Source organism: Dreissena polymorpha, chromosome 14 (assembly GCF_020536995.1).
Source record: "Dreissena polymorpha isolate Duluth1 chromosome 14, UMN_Dpol_1.0, whole genome shotgun sequence".
Classification (NCBI taxonomy): domain Eukaryota; kingdom Metazoa; phylum Mollusca; class Bivalvia; order Myida; family Dreissenidae; genus Dreissena; species Dreissena polymorpha.
In genome coordinates, this window is record NC_068368.1 from 55,141,798 (window position 1) to 55,158,820 (window position 17,023).

At 33.9% G+C, this 17,023-nt stretch overlaps 2 protein-coding genes across 6 annotated transcripts in view; both read left to right on the top strand.

Annotated features, from left to right (window-relative positions):
- Positions 1-17,023, top strand: part of LOC127857130 (WD repeat-containing and planar cell polarity effector protein fritz homolog) — a 124,917-nt gene that overhangs the window by 21,790 nt on the left and 86,104 nt on the right. For all 5 annotated transcript variants that reach the window (XM_052393500.1, XM_052393499.1, XM_052393498.1 and 2 more), the window contains exons 13-18: positions 214-284; positions 1,877-1,927; positions 2,820-2,891; positions 12,661-12,752; positions 13,922-14,023; positions 16,649-16,754. In XM_052393500.1, coding sequence (XP_052249460.1) covers positions 214-284; positions 1,877-1,927; positions 2,820-2,891; positions 12,661-12,752; positions 13,922-14,023; positions 16,649-16,754 — 494 coding nt within the window. The remainder of the gene's footprint in view (positions 1-213; positions 285-1,876; positions 1,928-2,819; positions 2,892-12,660; positions 12,753-13,921; positions 14,024-16,648; positions 16,755-17,023) is intronic.
- LOC127857134 (uncharacterized) lies at positions 5,950-9,621 on the top strand. Its single transcript, XM_052393502.1, has 3 exons — positions 5,950-6,536; positions 6,975-7,954; positions 8,159-9,621. The coding sequence occupies exons 1-3, from the start codon at positions 6,199-6,201 to the stop codon at positions 8,491-8,493; spliced, it is 1,653 nt and encodes a 550-aa protein (XP_052249462.1). The 5' UTR covers positions 5,950-6,198; the 3' UTR covers positions 8,494-9,621.

Sequence of the window (17,023 nt, forward strand, 5' to 3'; positions counted from 1 at the left end):
CAATAGAGACAGTTGTATACTCCATAATAGTTTTAAAAAGACTTTCATCTCCACAGCAGCTTAAAAACTCACAAATATGGCAAAACAATTGGCATATATAAAAGAAAAACTACAATAGTGTCAAGAATAACAACAAAAATGGAAGCAAAATATCAAAAACCCAGCACATAATAATCTTTTTCAATAACTTTCTATGTTCCATTATGTTTGCAGGCATGGTGTTGTGCGAATGCCACAGTCCAGGGGAAGATAAGCTGGTGCTTGGCTGTGCTGACGGAACATTGGTGAGTGGTCTCCCTTGTATAATTACCTCCCTTGAAAATCAGAATGTTTCATCACCAAATGTTGAAAAAAGATTATAGTCCTGTCAGTATTTTAAGAAGTGAAAAATATTTAATTTTTAGCTCGACTATTATATATGAAATATATATAGTGATGCTATCCTACTCACCCCGGCATCGGCGTTCCCGTTAGCGTTAGCGTGCAAATGTTAAAGATTGCTTACCACCCCAAATATTTTCAATGTCCCTTGACATATTGCTTTCATATTTTGCATACTTCTTTGAAAATATTTGAGGTGGTACGCAAACTTTAACATAGATTTATCAATAATATGCATATTCTAAGTGAAAAAAGGGCCATAATTCTTACAAAATGCTTGATACAGTTGTCTGCTCTTGTATATAAGTTGGGGTCATGTTGCCAACATGACCCAATCTATAAACAAGAGCAGACAACTGTATCAAGCATTTTGTAAGAATTATGGCCCTTTTTTATCTTAGTAACTTAATATTTTGTTAAATTTTGTGTTTAGATCCACTTGACTTCTAAAGTATTCAAGCTATTGCTTTCAAACTTCAAATATTTTCTTACTATCATGAGGTACTGTACCTGCCAAGTTCAATTTGACTTTGACCTTTGAATGACCTTGACTTTGAAGGTCAAGTGTAAATATTAGTTAAATTGCCATAACATCTTTATTTATGATCAGATTTTGTTAATACTTTGACAAAACAACATTTACCTGAATACCACAATGGATTCCACCCAAACAATACCCCAAGCCCCAACCCAGAATCCCTGCCCCCCCCCCCCTCCAAATTTTATTTTTTTATTTTGTCCTTTTTTTAGTTTTGAAAGATCATCTTATGACCACACCCCACATTATACCCCCCTCTCAATCCTCCCTTACCCCCCCCCCCCGAAATTTTTATTTTTTTATTTTTCCTTTTTTTTATTTTTGAAAGATCGTCTAATAAATGACCACACCCCACATTAAACCGCCCTCTCAACCCCCCCCCCCCACCCAACCCAAAAAGAATATTTTTTTCTTTGAAACATGGTTAAAAAAAACAAAAACAAATATTTACTTACTTTATTTTTGAAGAACCGTCCAAACTTCCCACCCAAGCTATTGCTATCAAACTTTAAATAAAATCTTATAAGTTTGTTTTATGTCTTTACAAATGTTTAATAGATTGTGGAAAATATACCTGAACTATTACCTAGACCTTCTTGAATAATTTGAACAATTACCCCATGATGGCTTACTGTCAAGCACTCGAATAGTCTAGCGCGCTGTCTTCTGACAGCTCTTGTTGTAATTCCATGACAATACAAAAAAACATGTTTGATAGTATAGAATCAACATTTTACACATAAAAAAAAAATATAACTATACATTTGCTTTATAACATATTATAAATAACAAAAAACATAAAATTCCCTTCATACTATTTTGCTTTAAAATTCCTTTAAAGTCTATCTACAAAGAAGATTCATAGCTTTAAATAGTGACAGTTGTGAGCCAATAAATTGTGAATTTCTAATTTTTTTGCAATTGAAATGTTAACAGATATTGTTTGCTTTTTTTCAGGTGATATATGATGAGAATAAAAAGAAAACAGAATTAAACAAAGCTGCTGTGGTAAGGGAAATATCAAAACATAAGATTCATAAAAGATAGTAGGCAGTTTTATTTTGAGCAATTTACTTTTGTTACTGTAAAAATAAGTAAATGTATTAAAAAATATCATTCACATGTTTTCCTGACTGGTTCCGAATCTAATCAGAAATCTTATATTTTATAGTTGTTTGTAAGGAATTTTTGCAAGTTTTAACTTGAAAGAGGGAATGAATAGTCCAAGCAAACAATTAATTGCACATGGTCCATATGTTGTAAATATGTTTTAAATGCCACACCTTCCATGTTATTACATTTAAAGCAAAACATCAAGAAAATTACGCTCATATTATTATTTGTATGCCCCCCAAGGAGGGCATATAGTGATCGCACTGTCCATCTGTCCGTCCGTCTGTCTCTCTGTGCGTCACACTTTGCGTTTAGGTTTCGAAGGCTTTTCCATACGCGTGCAAATTTTGACCCCTTTGAACTTGGCCTTGAACTTAGGGTCCACGTTTAGGTTTTGAAATCTGCGTTTAGGTTACGAAAAAAGCTCATAACTTCTATCAAAGCGTCTATCGGAGGCATATGTCATCCTATGGAGACAGCTCTTGTTTTATAATTGTTCTGGAAAAAACAAGTTTTATGCAGGGGTGTAAAGTGTAGTCCCAGATAAGCCTGTGCAATATGTACAGACTAATCAGGGCAGACTCTTTCCATTTTTATGTTATTTTTTGTTTTAAGGATTTCTCTACTTTGCGAAAATTCTGTTCAAGCAGAAAGTGTCATCCCTGATAAGCCCATGTGGATTGCACAGGCTAATCTGGGACGACACTTAACTATTATGCTTTAAGCCTGGTTTTCCCAGAGAATGGCTCATTTACTACTTTTCACACAAGTTTGTACTACTTTTCAGATCCCCAGTGTAATTGCTTGGCACCCGACAGGTACCATCTTCTTTGTGGCAGGCGGAAGAGGTGACGTCCAGGTAAGGGGGCATCTTTAACTGCCGGTAGCATTATATTAAAAAACTGAGTTAAATTGCAGATTGTCTCATTTATCAGTTGTTTTTACTTTTACAGCACTTGTTAAATGTTTTTATGCCCCCGCATCTACATCTGCCTGGAGACATACAGTGATTGGCCTGTCAGTTTGTTTTGATCATTGGTTCATTCATCTGTCTTAGCAAGGTTTACCAAAAATGTAATTGTTCAGGTATCACCAATTATGCTTCCTACAAAGCTGTGATACTTGTGTTGTTTATGCCTTTGAATACTATAATTTTTTGTTTGAGAATGACATGTTTTGTTGAACATCAGTAACGCTTGCTACCAAGTTTTTATACTTTTTTTTATATGAATGATGATTTTAAACACACCCACATCACTCAATCTCATTTTGACCTTGATATTGACCTTGGCTTACACTAGTGAAGAAGGTCCAAAATCTTGGTTTCCCTAAAATGATGCATTTCATCTCACTTCATTACTGCTGTCTACAAATCTTTGATACTGGCATGGATGTTCTATATGAACACCCTCAACATGCCCACATCATCGGCCCTTATTTAATCCTGGCAAGGCTTCTTCTGGGACATAAGTGTTTATTAAACACAGAATCTTGCTATTTTTTTTTTTTTTCACTTAAATGTACATCACTCATTCAAATGATCAATTATAAACCAGTATCTCTATTGCAAACTTGAATTTTGGACCCAACTTAATTTTTTTGCAACATTTAATTGCTGAATATATTGAAGTCCCACCTTAGCCCAACTGTGTATCAAAGGTTTGGAATATTGGTAGTAGTTGTTTTTCAGTTTTTATACATTCCTTTTTTGCTGATCAATCTTTCGATGATTTATTTATGGTTTATTAACCATGTTGAATCAGATATACTTTAGAGATACTATTATTATGCATTTTCAAATAGTTTAAAAGTGCATATCACTGTTTTCTTTGAATGTTTTTATTTTTTTTTAAATTGGCAACCATGTTGTATATAAGATTACAGTCTGCTCTTAACTACGCTAAGAACAATAACCATCGCATCTGCCTGGTTATACTTCACCACTGGTACACTGCAGACAAAGTGTGCGTGTATGTAATGTGTAGTGTTTAACAGCTTGTGCGACAACATTGGCCAGTTTGTCAGTGAAATCTGTACATATTGGCTGCTTTCAGGGAAAACAGGGCTTAATGCATGTCACATAAGTGGTGTCCCAGATTAGCCTGTGCACACTAATTAGCCTGTGCAATTTGCACAAGCTAATCAAGGACAACACTTTCTTATTTTATGGTGTTTTTCGTTTAAAGAGTCTCTGTTACTGGGATGACAATTAATGCATATGCATTAAGCCCTGTTTTCCCAAAATGAAGCTTAAATTATCTTTTCTATTTATGATTTAAAAAGAAGATAAAAGTGATAATAACTTCAAAGACACCTCGCTGACAAGGCAAATAAACAAAATCACTTTTAAATAAAATAATTTACCAATGAGTTCTTAATTTTTACCTTGTGGCATTTTTAGTAAACATCTAAAAGGGACCTTTTCACAGTTTGTCATTAAATGCTTAATATTGATAAATGTAAGCATTGGATCTTACGGTAAAAGCTCCATGAAACAAAAACAAAGAAAAAAATTAAAGAAACAAAAAAAGTGACCCTCAACTGGGCTCGAACCACTGACCCACTGAATAAAAGTATCTCGTTTAGACCACTCGGCCATCTGGCTCATACAATGATGGATGTATTTTATACTTTATATAAGCAATCCTTGTAGTATGAACAAATATAACGACAACAACAGAACTCTCCAAATTATTCAATCCTTTAATTTTGTCAATTTACCATAACATGAAAAGGGCCCTTTAATGTCTTCAGACGTGCAAATTGAATTAGTTCAATACACTGTCAGATCTTACATCATGAATAACTTACAGGTTTAGTTGTTGCCTGTTAGCCTGGGGCCAGTAGATTTAAGCCCAGGAAACTCAATTTCAAATGCTGGTTACAGTTGGGCTAAAAGCAGGGCAACTAGCTTTTTCAAAGCTTGAACAACTCAATCCAATTAAACATAGAATACAAATTGGCGACTGTGGATCAATTAGGCCAAGGAAATGATTCCATTCCGGCTCACAACAAGACATGATGAATTTAAAGTCTGTCATGTCGGAAAAATTGTTGTTCAATAATTTAAAGAAAATTGATAAAGTATTAGATGCACATAACACAACATGTACATGATTCTGGCCTTGTTATTCTTTAGCAAGGCAACCAAAATTCTTAAGATGTTTGCCAGTGCAGCAACCAATTGCGAAAAGAAAGAGACATATTGTTTTTATTTTGTCTTAGTTATCTCTATAACATTAATATGAGGATAAAAACACATCTCAACCTGCTTTAAGACACACTCTTTTTAAATTTGAATGGGTTGTGTATATTTTAAACTTGCGATATAAAAAGCTATAACATAATTTTTAAAACTGAGTTGCGTCTAAGATTATGCAATGGCGAACAACTTCAGTGCCTTCAGCGCTTTGATATCTCCATTTAAAAGCTTAGAGATACAACTGTTTCACACTCAACTCTGCAAATCAATACACTTTGTGACTACCTCTATATGGCTTATTGCCAGCACGAGAGAATTTACACTTAAAGGCTATGTTCTCATATTTATCAATTACTACTATAATTCAATTTATGACTAGGATAGTTCATGTTTTGTTGTTGCCTTTCCTGATACATATTTTTTTTTTTTACATTAGCCTTTCTTCTAGCAGTGAAATGGGGCCCTTTTTTTTAATACCTTATGAAAACCCCATCTTGCACTTTATCAAGGTCGACATGTGGTAAACCTTTTTTTCTTGTTTTTATGATTATTTAATCCTTTTCCAAATATTAGTTATTTGTTATAATATAATTAATGATTTTTTTTTTAAATGTTCAACATCTGTGAAGAAGTCCCTTTAACTGAATACCTGTATCAAGTTTCACCCATTTTCAGAAAATGGTTTATACTCTTGTATCAGCAAATGTTATCTATATTCAAGGGCTTTTTATAACTTGACATTGGCATTTGTACTTGGTTGTGTATTTAAAGCAGGTTGTTTTGCATGAACAGTCAACATCAATCAGCCTTTACTGCTTTGAAGTTAAGAACATTGGATAATTACACTGATATGCAAAATATTCTTGTTTTATAACACTCATTGTATTTCATAAAGTTAGACAAGAAAACTGTGATAACACAACTTTTTAATTTGACATCTTGCAGTTCACAATACCTAAAGAAAATGGCAACTTCTTCTTCTCAAGGTTCAATTAATGAAAGTTCTGATTTTGTGAAGGACTATTTATGTGTTGTGTGCGAAAGTAAACATATCCAAGCAAGTGCTGAATTTTTCTGTGAAATTTGTTTGAAGTGTTTTTGCGAAAAATGCGTTTATCATCATGATCAAATATTTGTAAACCATTCGACATATGGGAGAGGCGAAGCAAATAAATGGCCTCTTGCAAAGGAAATCGAGGATTTGCTACTAAAATGTGATATTCACAACAGCAAGGAACTGAAAATGTTCTGCCAGGACCACAGTCAGCTGTGCTGCTCTGCTTGTGTTTTACTCAATCACAGGTAAATGACAATTAGTCATTAAGAAACATGTAATTTAAAGTGATCACATTTATATAAAAAAGTTTTTTGATATCACAGTCTTGTATCAATCAAATACATATATTATGTAGCAGTTTCATAGTTCAGTTGTTTAAAGCTTTTTAAGAATTTCTTAATATTTGTAAAATGTAGAAATTATAATACATGTATTGGTTACATTTTTGCTGGTGTCTAGATTACAAAATGGGGCACTCATTGTTTGTAATGCACAATTATTAATTGATAAATGTTTTAAAGTGGTAAGGGACTGATTTTGACTCAATAACACTAAAACTGTTTGTAAATACACTACCTGCTTTGAAATATGATCAGTTCGACCCTTCTTTATATATTTGTGTACACCTAAATATTTTATGTCAATATGATCATAGATACTGATGATTCCTGTTGATATTTCAGACAGTGTACCAATTTGGCTCTAATTTCTGAATCAGCCAAAAAGCTGTCAGTGGATATGAAGCAGTTGTCAAGCAAAATTCAAACAATTATTGCTGAACTAAATAAGTTTAAGACCTTACAAGAGGCCAGCATTGTGTCCGTGGAGGGATCATATAGTGAAAAACTTCTAGAAATCAGAGAGCTGCGTAAGAAATTATATGCTGCTTTGAATGAACTAGAAAATACAACTTTGAAAGAACTAGATGAAATACGGACAAAACTGAAAACCTCTCTCAAGAAAGATGTTGACAACTGCAGCAGACTGAAGGATGAACTTCAACAGTTAGGCGAAGCTGTACAGGGCCTTTGTGATACGAGCAAGAAAGACGTTGAGTTCATAGCCAGCAGAAAATGTCAGGAGAAAATACAAGAATCTGAGACATTTCTGAAGGAGAACCCTTTGAAGGTGCTGAGTGCAATTATTTTCCAGGGGAACACTGACATTGAGCAATACTTGTCACAGCAGTCAAGTTTAGGGATGATTGTAGAAAGTAATCCAGATCAGGTGTTGTCTGTGAAGAGGGAGTCCCAGTATAATGTGAAAATATCAAGTGACACAGATATGCAGTGCTTAATTGTTGGCATTTGCAGCCTTCCTAGTGGTCAGGTCATTGTTGCAGATTCCTTTAATAATAAAGTGAAAATGTTTGACCAGCATTACAATGTTTCCAGTTACTGTGATATGTCTGGTTTTCTAAATGACATGTGCCTTATTACATCCAGTGAAGTCGCTGTGACTCTTGATGCTGGTGTGCAGTTTATGTCTGTTAGCAATCGGCAGCTGGTGAAAGGGAGGACGTTACAGTTTCCACATGTGGCTGTTGGGATTGCCCACCGTCAGGGAGCATTGTATATCACCTCCTATAATGCTCTCTACCACTACACCCTGACTGGAATACTTGTGAAAAAGCTTTATGAGGATACAGGAACTGGCACTAAAGGTATATGTATTGTAAATATAGTTGACTATTGAAAATATATAAAAGATATTGTAAATACATGTATATACCAAGATTTTGACATGATATGTAATCATTACTGTGGATATTTAAAACACTATTGAATTTTCATGAGAATATTTTTTTTTTGGGGTAAATGTCTTAAATGCTGGTCTGCTTATATAGTTCATGATCTATGATTTGTAGTGCACAAATGTGCATTGAGTCCATTTGGTGACCGGATTTATGTCACCAACCTATCAGAGAACAAGCTCCTTACACTGGCAGCAGATGGCAGCCTGATTTCCACCTTCACTGACCCTGAACTGATAAGCCCATGTGGGGTACATGTCACACCTGCAGGGCAAATTATTGTTTGTGGATGTACCTCCAATACAGTCATTCAGGTGGATTGTGAGGGGAGAAAGAAACTGGCTTCACTGAAAGATGGATTGATAAACCCAGAGTCTATCTGCTGCAACAACAATCACCAGATCATTGTGGGACAATATGCTAACATATGTGTTTTGGAATTTCAATAGCTTTTCAAGTGGAAAAAATAAACATCAATATAAACAAGGTTAATAATGTAATTTCTATTTTTCTTTCATTGCACATTTAGTCCTAGAAGTTTAGATCTAGGTCAGGAATTGAACATAGTCAAAGAGTTTATCTTTTATTACTAACAATTTAAGAAACTTTATGTTTAAAATGATATGTTTTAAACTATTGCGCCTAACATTGTAAAACTTAAATTAAGCATGTATGACAACTGTCTGTGTTGATGCTAATTAGTTCTTTTGTCGGGTGTTGTTTGCCACCAGGCCAATGTTATAAACTATATATGTTCACTGTAGTATGTTAAGGAGTTATTGAGATCTATAAATATATTTGATTATTTATATATTCTCATATATAGTTTTCATTATCCTTAAACAATTATTGAGAAAAAAATAAATTTTTGTCATTTGTGGTTATTTTTTTATTAAAACTTTTGGTATTAGGAATTTATGTCATTTTCAGATTTTGCCTTTGATAAGCTATTGGAGTCATAATTCAACAAAACTATTCTTGTATACAAACAATACTCTCAAATTCAATAAAATTTTACAATTTGTTGGAAGCCTTTTTTTTTAACAATTAAACTACTTTTTTACTTCTTTTACTTTGTTGTAAAAATGCAGACAAACTAAATATTGCTTGTGGTGTTTGGTAATACTAAACTTTTGTAAAATATATATGGTTATTGCTGATAAAATATGTGCAAAAATACTTATTTAGTGTAAAATAACTTTCTTTAAAAAATATGTACACTATGGTTAAATGGTGGCTGAGGCTATGAATTAATACAATTAAAACCCCCAAAATGTATTTTCATTATAATAAAATTTGTTTAAAAATTATAAAATGTATTACCTCTTCCTTTTAAATTATTATTGAATTTGATTTTGTTTAGTTTTAATCAATGTTTGTTGTAAAAAATATTATAATGGTACAAGTATTTTGTAGACTTTCTTGTAATTAAGCCCCAAAATATGACTGGAGAAAAAATAATGTATTGCAACCTTTCCGTTTCTTCTCTGTTTCATGCTGTTATGGTTGTCTTTTCTGTTATAAAATTTCAAGTATATTTGTTAGTTTCACACAGCAAATAACATATATATATATATATATATATATATATATATTATATGTATCTGTATTGGATGTTTGAAAGTTGGACATGACAACACATTGATAATATTAATATTTTTGTCAAATCTTAAAGTGACCTTTTCACCTTTTGTAAAATTTACAGAATTAAAAAAAATTGTTTCATGTTCACACAATTTTGTTTTGGTTATGATGTTTGCGAGGAAACAGTTATACTGAACTGCTATCATGCTCTAAACTATCTATTATATGCATCTTTTTATGATTTAAAAAAGTGAAAATTACAAAGCCTTACAAACGAATAATTTGGATTGTTCTGTTATTTTCCTTATATTTTGTGACATTTCGAGGATCGTTTATATATGAAGTATAAAATACTCCACTCACTGTAAGAGCATGAATGGTTGAATGCTGAAAGTGCTAGACTTTCTCTTTAAGGGTCAGTGATTCGAGTCCGCTTGAGGATTCCTTTTTTTCTTTATTATTATTCTTGTTTTTTACATGAGCTATTTAGATCCAATGTTTACATTTATCAATTCAAAGCATTTGTTGACAAACTTCAATACATGCCAAAATCTGTGAAAAGGTCTCTTTAATGTTTGTGACCTTTTTGTTGTGCATTATAATAAACTGAACTATATGCTTGTTTATTACATTAAATATGTAGTGCATAGTGCACAGTATATATCTGTTTTACTTACAATACCTCCCCCATTTCATGGATTACAAAAATGGTGATTTGTAAAAAAAATATTTGGTATTGATTAAACTTCTTATCTAAAATAATTCACAATGGCACCCACGTTTATATTGTAGTTATGACAGAGATAGACGTAACAAAGAGTGGTCTGAACATGGTAAAATTCTGTACATTTTTTAGAAAAAAAGACTGAAGCAATCATACATATTTTATTAATATAAGACATGACTTTTAGCATAAATAAATCACTTCAAAGGCAGTTACCGAAATAACATTCTTCAGTTGCATAAAAGACACTGTGACGTCAGTGGAATGAAAAAACAATAACACAGTTACAAATGTTTACTTTTTGCACCACGAAATGACTGACACTTGATCGCTATTCTCAGGTTAAATATGGCTTTGTGAATGAAATATAGTGCCCGCTGGCTGTTGTAGACATGTTGCCGGTATTCTCAGGTGTAATATAGAAGGATTTTTGTCAGTTGGAAAACAGACTGAGTGTTGTTCTCAGGTGACTGTTACAGTCAGGTTGGACTGTATATGAAGACCTAGCATAAAAAAAAGACAAAATCTTCAATAAAGGCATGTACGATGGCACTAAAGTGACATCAACACTCCCCCCCAAAAAAGTCGGAAAAACACAAGTTCTGTTTTCCCGTCTCCAAAAAAAATTAACTCTGGGAAACACAAAATAAGTCTGTTTTCACGAGTTAATATTTTTTGGACATTTTGGACCATTTGGATATAGGACAATGTGACTATAGTATTACCATAAAATAGAAAAACTGTTTTTTGCTCAAACACTTAAGTTTAAATAGCGGTAATCTGGCTTAAATTTTGTGTGTAGATAGCTTTCAAGCAAACCTAGCTTGAAATTTCAAAATTATTGTCCCCTACCGGTTTCACCGGAGGGGACTTATGGTTTGCGCTCTGTCTGTCAGTCTGTCTGTCAGTCTGTCCGTCACACTTTTCTGGATCCTGCGATAACTTTACAAGTTCTTAATATTTTTCATGAAACTTGAAACATGGATAGATGACAATATGGACATTATGCACGTCATTTCATTTTGTTCCTACGTCAAAAATTCTGGTTGCTATGGCAACAAATAGACTAGAAATACTGCTGAAAATGGTGGTTTTCTGGATCCTGCGATAACTTTAAAAGTTCTTCTTTTTTTTTCATGAAACTTGAAACATGAATAGATGGCAATAGGAACAATATGCATGTCATTTCATTGTGTTCCTATGTCACAAATTCCAGTTGCTATGGCAACAACAAACAAAAAAAATTCTGACAATGGTGGAATTTCTGACAATGGTGGAGCCGGTAGGGGACCATATTGCTTGGCAATCTCTTGTTTATATTAAATTTCAAAATGGTTCTAGTTCCTTGAAAAACATTGGCGACATGGGCTGGGCAGTTTTAAATATATGGTTTTAGTGAAACCTTGTTAACACATTAATTGCCACATTTATTGGCAAATCTGCATGAAAATTGGTCAGACCATTTTTCTCAATCAAATCTTGGCTGAGTTTGAAATTAGGTCATGTGAAGTAAAAAATAGGTCATAAGGTTAAATAAAAAACAACATGTTTTTACTCTAGAAGTCACTTAATTTTTCTAATCTTCATGAATCCCAGTAAGAACATTTATTCCAACAACATCTCATCCGAGTTCAAAAATAAAAATGGGCCTTAACATGATATATATTTATATATCATAAAGTACGTTCATTACTTTGATTTCTATCTTTTCAGAATTGTTTAGTTCCTTAGGGTCTGAGGCGAGCACCTTAGCCCATGGCCCTCTTGTCTTGCTATTAGCATTTAAGACCATTTAAAACATGCCTTTGTAAATACAATGACCTTCCAGAAATTTCGAAAATCTGTGAACAATTCCATTTAAGCACAATTTTCATGAAATATTTAATTGTTCTAGTTGTATCTCAGCCGAGTAAAAATGGTTCTGGTTGGTAGAAAAACATATCTGCCAGTGAGCGGGGCAGTTTTCCTTCTAAAAATTGGCTAGAGTAAAACCTGTTGAACTATCTACAAGTCAAATTTGTAGCCCAATCTTCATGAAACTTGGTAAAAACATTAAATGTTGCTCTAACTTTATCTAAGCTTAGTTTGAAAATGTGTGCCTAGAAATTAACTATTTAATAAAGTGCTTTTATTTTTCTTAACCCCACCTACTTAGAATAGTTTAGTTGCATAGGATCTCAGATGAGTGCCTCCTATTCATATACCTGGCAAGATCATGTTTGTGGTGTTTGATATAGCTTCCACTTAAAATTGTTATGCCATACCTTATCAATTCATGTACCTGACATTATCAAGGTCATTGTTTCAGGTGTTTGATATAGCTTTAACGCCACTTAAAATACAACTTCTTGATGAAGAGCCATGTCCTACGAAGATTTTGCAGATGGGAAAATACTTCAGGTATATCCTCTTTCTCCAGATCCTTTTTTTCAGATTGTATGAAATCCTAAATAGGTTATTCTCAGATAGGCGCAATGCAGAAACTTATATGACTCAGTTATTTTCCCACTCCATATAAACAAATTGTTTCACTTTTTTAAAGGTATATATATATGGTTGTCATACAGTTGTCATGTATGGAAAGAAGCCATGAATTAATATATGAATTTCAACATAGTCTGATTGAAATGATTCATAATTATCATGTCAAAAGTTTAAGGAAAACATGTTTATTGATACTTATTATACAGAAAAGTTTAATCAGTATAACAAGATGGCAATTTTTTAAATTTGAGTTTTATATAGCAGGTAGTTAATCTACAAACATTCATGCCACATCTAAGCATTATACGTCCAGTACTAAGTGCTCATACGTATGCCAGTAACTGACAACTAACCTAACTGAATCATAAGTATGGGAAAAATGGCCATTTAAAATAGTTTCATGAGCAATTCCCAAACAACTATGTCCACCTTGAATTTGAACTTACATTACATAAGTACGTATGAGTTTGTCCTTAGGTATACAGTAATGAGCTCTATCTGTAAATACTCGCCATTGGCTATTTAGTCTGGCTTAAACCTATTTTAAGCTCCATTTCATAGAAACACTTGAGCTTTTTTAAACATTCTAATCTGTTTTAAGAACCAGTACTTGTTGTTTTTAACAGAAGTCTTGAGAATGCTCACAGAACTGGGTTTTAGCCTAGAACCTTATAAATTCTAGGCACACATCTTTTTTTTCTTTATACATAGTCTGGACAATCATTTTTTTCTAGGCTTTGCTTGGTAAACATCATTATCCAACGCCAATCTAATAACTGGACTAGCTAGCTTAGTTGATAAGGCGACATATTATAAGTCAAAAGATTGCATGTTTGAATCTTGGCAAGGCTGCATAACTTGTGTACAGATTGGACATGATTTTACTGGTATGTTTAATGCCATTCTCAAGTTTTTATTTTCTGGCATTAGTATGTGCATTAATCCACTTTGTACTGGTAAATAATAAAGAAAAATGGGAACAGGTTAACTAACTGTTGTGTTATAATAAGTAAATTACTGTTGATAACCACCAAAGTGTCCATTATTTATACAAATTAGCAAACAAACTCACTTTCCTCCCCCAGGTCTGCACCAGCTTTACGAGACATGAAATGGTGTGAGTTTGACCCGCTGGCAGCAGACTGGCATGGAGACTATGTGGACGCACTGGCTGTGGTCTTTGACAAGTAATGTCATGAAATTGAGCCTCATTTTTAGCTCCACTGGCCAGAGGCCAGCGGGGCTTATGTCATGGTCCTGTGTCCGTCGTGCGTGCGTGCATCCGTGCGTTAACTTTTTCTTTTAACATCTTCTTCCCCTTAAAGTACTGGTCCAATTCTGATGAATTTTCTCAGGAATGTTCCTTGGGTGAACCTCTTTCAAATTTGTTCAAATTATGCCACTGGGGTCAAATTTGACCCCGCTCAGGGGGTCACAAAATGAAAATTTGCTTATATAAGGCCTATTTTGTGAAAACTTTCAAAATCTTCTCTTCCATAACCATTGGGCCTAGGGATATCAAATTGGGTATGTAGAGACATCTAATAGTCCTCTACCAAATTTCTTCAAATTATGCCCCTGGGGTCAAATTTGACCTTGCCCCAGGGGTCACAAAATTGAATATATGCTTAAATAAGGCTTATTTTGTGCATACTTTTAAAATCTTATTGTCCATAACCGTAGGGTCTAGGGCTACCAAATTCGGTATGTAGTGACATCTAATAGTTCTCTACTTAGTTTGTTCAAATTATGCCCCTGGGGTCAAATTTGACCTTGCCCTGGGGGTCACAAAAATGAACATATGCTTAATATATCCGCGGCCAGCGAAATCTCTCCGCTTTTTACACTGGTAGATTCTGCCTAAGCATTTTTTAAACAAGCGATATAATTGGCTGTCGTTTCCCAATCTTCCAATTAAAATCAGTTTCATAAAATGTGTTTGGTATTTCGTATGCAAATGGCGCCGTTGTGAAGCAAAAATTAAGATTATTGAAATAACTAATATCAACCGAATTAAGGACTGACATCATATAGTTTGATAGGAATGATGAAATGTGTTTGTCAAAGAAAAGGACTACGTTTTAGATGATTACCCTGTGCTGACTGCACATGGTGACAATCTTTATGAGCATAATATTTTTTGCTCATGGTGAACTTTTGTGATCACCTTTTGTCAATTGTCTGTCTTCCGTTGTGCGTCATGAATATTTGCCTTGTTAACACTGTAGCGGCCACATTAATTGTCGGATCTTCATGAAACTTTGTCAGAAGATTCGTCCCAATGATATCTTGGACGAGTTCAAAAATGGTTCAGGTCTGTTGAAAAACATATCCGCCAGGGGGCCATTTGTTGTTCATTCTTTATGAAACTTGGTTAGAACATTTGTTCCATTGATATCTTGGGCTGCAAAATAAGTCATTTCTTTTTATCTCAGGTGAGCAACTTTGGGCCTTTCAGGCCCTCTTGTTGGAAAACTGGGCTTTATGCATGTGCGCAAAGTGTCTTCCCATATTAACGGAAAACCTGGGCAGTCCGCACAGGCTAATCAGGGACGACCCTTTTTGTCTATTTTGGATTTTTGTATAGAAGAGACTTTCTTTAAGAAAATTATTCCATAAAAGTGTTGTCCCTGATTAGCCTGTGCCGACTGCACAGGCTAATCTGTGATGACACTACTCACATGCATTAAGCCCAGTTTTCCCAGAGCAAGGCTAAATTAATTGAGTGCAACAGTGTATTTGCATTTTCTTGATTTGGTGAAGAATTATTAACCTCATTTAGATTTATTTTTTATCCCAGTCGTGTATGGGATAATTTGAAATGAGCACAAATCTTTTGTTATGAAGAGCGACAACGATCCACAACTTCATTAATTTTATCAAACCAAAATGTTTTTAATAATATGGGATGATATTAATAAGAATTATTGAAGTTGAAGTAGTGTTACAGTCATGATATATACTAATCAATTTCTTGACTCAATCTTGATAAAGCTCAGAATATATATCTTGACAAAATCTTGGCTGAGTTTGAATTTTGGGTCACATGCGTTGAAAAACAAGTTAACAAAGTGAAATCTAAGAAAAACCTCTTTCCCCCTGTAGAGGCTATATTTATTTTATGACACAATCTTGATTAAACTTGGTCGGAATGTTTATCTCCGCTAAGTTTTAAATGTGGGTCATGTGAGTCTAGAAACTAGGTCACCAGCTCATATTATTTTAGAAAAACTTTGTTACCACTCTAGAAGCCACATTTATAACTCTTGATGAAACTTGCACAGAATGCTTACTTGACAATAAAAAGGCCCTGTTTGAATCTGATTCAAGTGGGGTCTAAAGCTATATCACCAGATCACGTGTTCAATGATTGATGTCTGTGAATTCAGGTTAGTGCTTAAGGGCGATAATGACCCTTTTTTACCAACAGTATAAGGCTTATAATAAAACGTATTTGTTTCCCCTTACCCAGCCAAAACAACTATTTTTATTCAAACCCAAACTGTATTCCATGTCGTTATTATTATTTTTTACATGTGATCACATTTCCAAAACCAACTTTGTATTTGCAAAATAAGCGTTTTCTTTTTAAGAAAGAACTGTTTCAATGAGATTTGGAAAATAACTTTCATTGAACAGTATGTACTAACATGGAAAATATTTTGTGTGTAGTACAATAAAAGTTTACAAAAAAAAATTACCTACACTTTTTGGGGGGTGGGGGTAGGGGGGATGTTTGTGAAAACAAACAACTTAATATCTTGTTAGCTTACCGGTAGTTACAACACAGAAAATTTCTTGCAATCTTGCAGAGGGCCAGTTGGCCTGCTTCAGATGTCACTGGGCCTGGTGAGCAGAGAAAGGTTCTCCTGTGTGGAACTGGTGCGAGAATACATACGGGCTAAGCAGGTGGATGAGGTATGCATTGGCTGCTTTTACCATGTATTTGAAATGGACATGTTTATTTTTTGTAATGCAGGGCTTAAATTAACATAGCTTTTAAGGGAAGTCTTAACTAAGTTGACTTAAGTTAAATTTATTATGCTCCCCAAAAATTTTTGGGGGGAGCATATAGTCACCGCTTCGTCTGTCCGTGCGTGTGTCCGTCTGTGCACAATTTTTGTCCGGGTTATTTCTCAGCAATTAATGACCGGGATTCAATTAAACTTTATGGGAAGTTTCACTAC